This window comes from Mangifera indica, chromosome 13 (genome assembly GCF_011075055.1).
Source record: "Mangifera indica cultivar Alphonso chromosome 13, CATAS_Mindica_2.1, whole genome shotgun sequence".
Classification (NCBI taxonomy): Eukaryota; Viridiplantae; Streptophyta; class Magnoliopsida; order Sapindales; family Anacardiaceae; genus Mangifera; species Mangifera indica.
In genome coordinates, this window is record NC_058149.1 from 596,320 (window position 1) to 603,196 (window position 6,877).

General features: G+C 33.5%; 1 protein-coding gene across 1 annotated transcript; it reads right to left on the minus strand.

The window, feature by feature from the left end:
- Positions 1 to 1,427: 1,427 nt before the first annotated feature.
- On the minus strand, positions 1,428 to 4,999 carry LOC123194251 (leucine-rich repeat receptor-like protein kinase TDR). Its single transcript, XM_044607405.1, has 2 exons — positions 2,213 to 4,999; positions 1,428 to 2,133 (listed from the first exon to the last, which is right to left on the minus strand). The coding sequence occupies exons 1-2, from the start codon at positions 4,773 to 4,775 to the stop codon at positions 1,847 to 1,849; spliced, it is 2,850 nt and encodes a 949-aa protein (XP_044463340.1). The 5' UTR covers positions 4,776 to 4,999; the 3' UTR covers positions 1,428 to 1,846.
- Between the last annotated feature and the right edge of the window lie 1,878 nt (positions 5,000 to 6,877).

Consider the following 6,877-nt stretch of genomic DNA (forward strand, 5'->3'; position numbering starts at 1 on the left):
CTCCTCCCGGATTAAAAGTTATGGTCGTTTAAAGTCTGCATCATATATACTCTATAATTTAAAAAAAGTTAATTTTCAACCGACCCACGGTTTTCACGGACTCCCCACGGTTCAGTTTAAAATTTCCCATGGACCCCCGTGGATCTCCCCCTGTTTCCCCTCCCCCTAAAATTTCGAAAATGTTAAATTTCTCCCCTATCCCATAGGCGCCCGTGGGAGATTACATAGTGTCAATAGATCTAATCCATTTTCCGATAAAAAATCGTCATTTCAGCCTCTAATTTCAACACAAATCAAATCTACACATCCAATAACACAAAACCCCTCAAGAAATTCAAGCAAAACAACCAAGAATCAAAACATTTTATGCATTATTCAAAATCGGAACACTAAACATTCAAACCTTAAAATCTCCCTCAAATCTCAATAATCCTAACAATAAATTGATTCAAACAAGATGTGAGATAATGTACTATCCTTATTTATCATTTTCAGTTGCCAAAAAATACGAAAATCGATGAAAATCTCTTCCACCGTAAGATAACTATGGGAAAGGTGATTTTCTTTGAATTTGCACAGTGAAACCGTAGAAAATTACCATAGAAATTCCTTGTTTATATACAAGGGCAATTTCATCATTTCACACAAATTGGATATTTTTGCTTAAATTTATTGTTTTGAGCAATTTCGTTTAAACCTCCTTAATTTTGGTCATTTATTATAATTTCCCTAAACTCTATGCTATCAACCCTAATAGAAAAGTTGAAATGATATTAATTTTACCATAATAGGTTAACAAAATTTTCAAATCTAGAGGGTAAGAATTTGACATTTCATCAAACCTTAAGTGGGTAACAATTATTTGTCCGTTTGAAAAAATAGTATAATACCAACAAAGGAAAACATATTTATAATTAATTAATTTTAAATTAAAAATAAAATAATATATAATATAATTACATAATTACAAATCAATATTTATATGGTATAAGAAAACCACAATAAATTGTTGGTGGGCCTCATGGGCTTGGCTCTTATGATTAAAGCTTCAGGTACTTTGGACTCACAAGGCTTCACATGATTAAGATCAAAATCAATCAGGCAAAGAGTATATATCATGACAAGAAAGATAAATACATAAAATATATTAATTTGGGTATTAATAATAATATATTATTATATAATTAAGTATAATTATATTTTTAATTTAAAATTATCCAATCACATAGTAACACATTATCATTAATATCCAAATTGATATTCATTATAATGACAATCCAAAAATTTTTCCTTAACTATATCTCCCTTAACTAAAATCCAAAAATTGTATAAAGACATAATGACAATGTTTTTAGACTTTGATTGGGCTTTAGCTTTGTTAAAAGGTCAATCTAAGTCTTTTTTAATGATATAAAAACTTCAAGATATACAATAAAAAAACTTCAAGATATACCTAAATGAAATTATGGTATGATGGTGCATTACATGTCCTGACAACCTTGGTTCAAGCTCTAATAATTGTAAAATTTTCAAAAATCCTGCTATCATCTGGATCATTGAACCCACTAACTTTACCACGACTGAATGACCACTGAGTCCGGACTGAACCAGCTGGTCCCGGTTTCAAAACCGTGCATTACAAATAAGCTTATTTCAGATCAAACATTTTAATTAATACACAAACTTAACACACTACTCAAACTAAATATAACAATGACACTCGTTATATATGTTATCTACTTGTTTTATATATATATATATATATGTATTGATGTTCTCTTATCTGATTATGTATATGAAGCTGCTGCTATGAAGCTTCCATTGTTCTTGCTTCATAGTTCTGCAGTCAAGATAGAAACTTCAATACATCGTCCATGGAAGGGCGATCAGAGGGACTAGTTCTAGTGCAAAGAATTGCAACATCAAGAACCAATTTTATCTTCTCTAGCAATGAACTGCTTGATCCAATTTCATTTTCATTGCATATTTCTCTCAGAAGGCCATCTCTTGGCTGGCCTTGAATGTTGCTTCCAGCATTTGTAAGCCTGCCATTTGTTATGATCTCAAGAACGATCTCTCCAAAGCTGTAGATGTCCATATAGAGCTCCTCCTCGATGCCATTGTTGAATTTACCTGTGTAAATAATGCCCATGTATGGCTTATAAATTTTGCATAAAAGTTTGAAGCTAAAATGGCAAATGGTAAACTCTACCTGTTTCTGTCCTGGAAGTTGTCGCTGGAATGGAAGCATTTGCTAGCTGTTTTAGTTGTTTGAAGCCGAATTCAGCTAGATGGGGTTCCATATTTTCATCAAAAGCTATGTTACTTGACTTCAAATCTCCGTGAGGAATTGCAGGATAGCAATCATGGTGAAGAAAGCATAGTCCTCTGGCAATTCCCATCACAATTCTGTATTTTGTAGGCCAATCCTTTTTGGTTCTGATCTTCTCAGACAGATTTCCATTAGGCAAGTAGTCATACAGCAGATAAGCTTGATGGTTGTTGTGGCAAAAACCAAGCAATCTGATCAGGTTCTTGTGCCTTGCATTCCCCAACCGCGTTATAAATTCTTCGAGGATTTTCATTCCCTTTGCTCCCCATTTGATTGTTTTCACTGAAACTGTGATTCCTGTAGGCAGAACTGCCTTGCAAATGGAACCTGACTGTGGGGGCTGCATTGCTTCCTCTGCATCAGTGGGATTGAAGCTCTTTAAGACATCAGTTGCTTTGAACCGTGGTAGTCCAAGAAATGAGACTATTTTCCACTGGCCTTTACTTCCTCTTCTGAACCAAAATACCCCAAAAAGTGCAGCTGCAATGAACATGATAACCCCTACACACAGTAGGAGCACAAGTATGAGCTTGCCAGAGCCTTTGCTTCCAAAAAAAGCCATTGAAGTAGCACATGATTGCAAAGGAGCTCCACATAGCTTTGGATTTCCAACAAATGCACTACTACCTATCAATTTCAATGCCTTTCCTGGGGGAATGGAGCCAGATATATCATTAAAAGATACATTCAGGAGAACCAAGCTTGAACAATTGCCAAAATTTCGTGGTATTTGACCACTGAAATTGTTATGTGACAAGTCTAGGACACTTAAATCAGGAAGATTTGCCAGCCCTTCAGGTATAGCACCAGTCAACTTATTGTTAGCTAAATCAATTTTCTCAAGCGCCCAACAATTTGATATACTTCCAGGGATAGGCCCTGATAAGTTGTTCATTTGCAATTCAATGACAGTGAGGGATTTGCAGGACTTGAATGGAGGAAGAGTACCTGTAATGTTACAAGCTGACGCTGAAACATTTTGCAGCTGTGGAAGAGACCAAGTTTTAGGTGGGATGAGGCCTCCAAGCTCTGGATTATTAGAGACATTGAAGTACTGAAGCTTTGAAGCTTGAGATATATCACTGGGAATCCCACCTGTGAACTTGTTCCTAGACAAGTCTATGTAAGAAATATCAGGAAAATGGCTGAATTTCAAAGGGATTTCACCTGAAAATGAATTATCTTCAAGCCTAAGTCTGACAAGAGAGGAGCAATTTGAGAGAGATGGCCAAAGACTGCCGGTAAAATTATTTGAAAACAGGATCAACTTGAACAACACACCTCCAGCACAAATATCGGGTGGAATGCTACCAACAAAATTGTTAGTAGAAACATCAACCCATCTAAGCTTTGAGTTTCTGCCAAGATTCTCAGGAAGTGACCCTGAGAAAAAATTGTTCCAGATGAATAGAATTTCCAGGGATGGAAGTTGGGCTAAGCCTTGGGGAACAGTGCCACTCATTTGGTTGTACATAAGACTTAACAAAGTCAGGTTTTTCAGCTCAGAAAAGCTCTCAGGAATAGACCCAGAAAGCAAGTTATCAGAAAGATCCAAGCTTGAGAGAGCCTTGATGTTGCTAAACTCCCCTGGAATCTTCCCAGTCAAGTGGTTTTTAAAGAGAAAAAGTGACTCAAGTTTGGTGAGATTGGAGAGTTGTTTTGGTATTGAACCAGAGAGATTTGCACCAGCAATATCAAGATATTGAATCTCACTCATGTTACCCAATTGCCAAGGAATGCTTCCCCGGTAAGAGTTGTAGCCAATCTCCATGTGAGTCACAGTCTTGAGATTTCCAAGCTCTGGTGGAATGTTGCCATAGAGAAAGTTACCAGCTAGATGGATAAACTCCAGTTTCTGGAAAGAACCATACTGAAATGGGATTGGTCCACTGAAGTAACTCCCAGCTAAATTAAGAACCTTGAGATTCTGAAGCTGAGAAGCTTCAACAGGTAAAGGACCTGAAAAGCTGTTACTAAAGGCATCAAGAACAACCAGGTTTTGAAGACTGTGCAACCCTCCTGGAAAGTGACCAGAAAAATTGTTTCTGCTGATATCCAAGCTTCTCAAATTAGAAAGACTGAATATTTCAACTGGAAATTGACCAGAGAAAGAGTTATGACTAAGATTAAGATCACCAAGTTCATTGAAAACCCTCAAGTATTTCCCTGGTAACTCACCAGAAAGCCCTTTTGTGGACAGGTTTAAACCAACGACAATGGAGTTGTTCTTGTTGCATTCAACTCCAGACCATGAACAGGCATAGATTTTCCCAGGTGGGTTCTCTCCAGAAGGCACAAACCAATCATCCAAACTGTTAAAATCATCAATAACTTGAGATTTAAAACCAAGAAGTGCTTCAGAATAAGGATCATTTGCAAATACTAATGAAAAGAACATGAAAGAGATAACAAAAATCAAGTATAGGCAATGAAAAATCTCCATTGAAACTACCAAGACAAACACACACACTCTCTCTCTTTCTCACTCTCACACCCACAAAATATTACAGAAAAATGTTTTTGTTTTCAGGAAACAAAGAAAATTAAAATGTGGGTTGGTGTTTCCATGTTTTTGTGATGGACTTGGATGAATGATGCATGGGAACTAGAGAAAGTGATTAAATTGAAATGAGAATATTATTGGGGTGCTTTTGGGTGCAAGAGGGGACACTGGAGCAATTAGTTATTTGAATTGTGTTGGCCATTAAGCAATTAACACTTTCCTGTGGCATCTTTATCTTCTTTTTCACTGGAGAGAATCCTATAAGCTATGCTATTTTTCAGCATATATCCATTTTAAATGTATGTTTATGAGGACCCAAGCCTGGTTTTTTCTAGCAAAATTTGCACAACCATTAAGGCTGCGAGGTCTAGCTCTCTTACAAATATCTGCATGATAATTGTCTATTTTGAACATAATATTTTTTTGGGTTTTCATCTAAAATCACAAGTTACATGAAATATTCGTACAAATTCAACATTTCTCTCCTGATATGAAATTTGTTTAGGGTATTATAAATTCAAACATAATTTTTTTAATGAAAAACTATTTTCTATATGGTATTATCAACTTGTTCGTCATCTAATATTAAAAGACAAAAACTCAACTAAAAATAATTACGTCTAAAATAAGTACACATAATTTTATATGTATAAAAAATATATACACATAATTTTATTAATATTTAATATTAAAAGACAAAATTTTAGTCAGAAATTTTATAGAGAGATGACAAACCGGTGTTATTAACACTATAAAATTTTATATATTTTTTAATAAAAACTGTAAAATATATCCTTGGAATAATCAACCATAATTTTGATTTATAAATGTGGATTTCAACCCTAAAACAGTATAAGTAAGATTGTTAGTTAAAAGGTGAGGGATCATGAAAGCTGCTCACAACTTTATATCTTTAATCTTTCTCTTTCATTTATGGATAATGATGATGTAGTGTGTTAACTGTTTTTATATTAATGATTTTTCCGATATTTCAGTATCACTTAATCACATATTAATATATTTATTTGGTTAAATAAGTTGATAAAATTTATTTATATATATAACAATTCTCTGGAATTAATCAACCGCTGGGTGAAGAATCATGGACCAATTTCATAGTTCACACAAAAATGATTAATTTTGATATGAGTTCATCAAATTTTGAATGAAACTAGCCCTGTTCAAGATTAGTTTGAATATAAAAGAATCAGTACAAAATCAATGAAATAAGACTCAAACTCAATAAAAAATAATTTAACTTTATATTTGATTTAAACCGATTCAAATTTTCAAATTTGAATCGATTTGAATCTAATTTATATATGAAAACAAGTCAGATCCTTATTAAAACTCGATTTATTCGATTCAAACCCAAATTTAAACTCAAGCAACTTAGATTGAAACTAAACCTAGAAACCATCATTAATACTCTTGTGGAGAATTCTTAATCTAAATTCTAAAGAACATTAGAAACTGATCACCTAGGCTAAAACCATAAAGTAGAATACATAGTAAGGTTGTGGAATCATATCAAAATATTTATAATAAAGAACATAATGATGATATTAACTTTGTTTACACTTTATGACCAACCCAAATCATCCATGCATGCGCACTTTAACTTGATAATTGTTGTGCATTATTGGAATGTTTTCAGAGTTGGATTAGATGTTGATTCAATAAGGATGTCGATTCTATTCGGCCAATACTCGAATCGATGAACTGTTTAAATATATATTAAAAATAATTTAGAATAATTTTGTAAAATTAATCATTAAATATATAATCAAAGTATTTTATATATGAAAATAAATTTGGTTTGATAGCATGCATGCACACATTATATTGATGGATGAGGCGTTAGGTTCAAGTATTAAGGCCAAAAGACTTGTTCCCACCCAAGGTAGAGTGGAAACCCGAAATGTCATCTTCTAACTTTCAAAAACTCAAACACTTATCTAAAAATTAAATTCTATTAAAAATCTCAGTTAGGATTAGGGGTAAAATTGTTATTTTAATAATATTATTAAAAAATATATAAT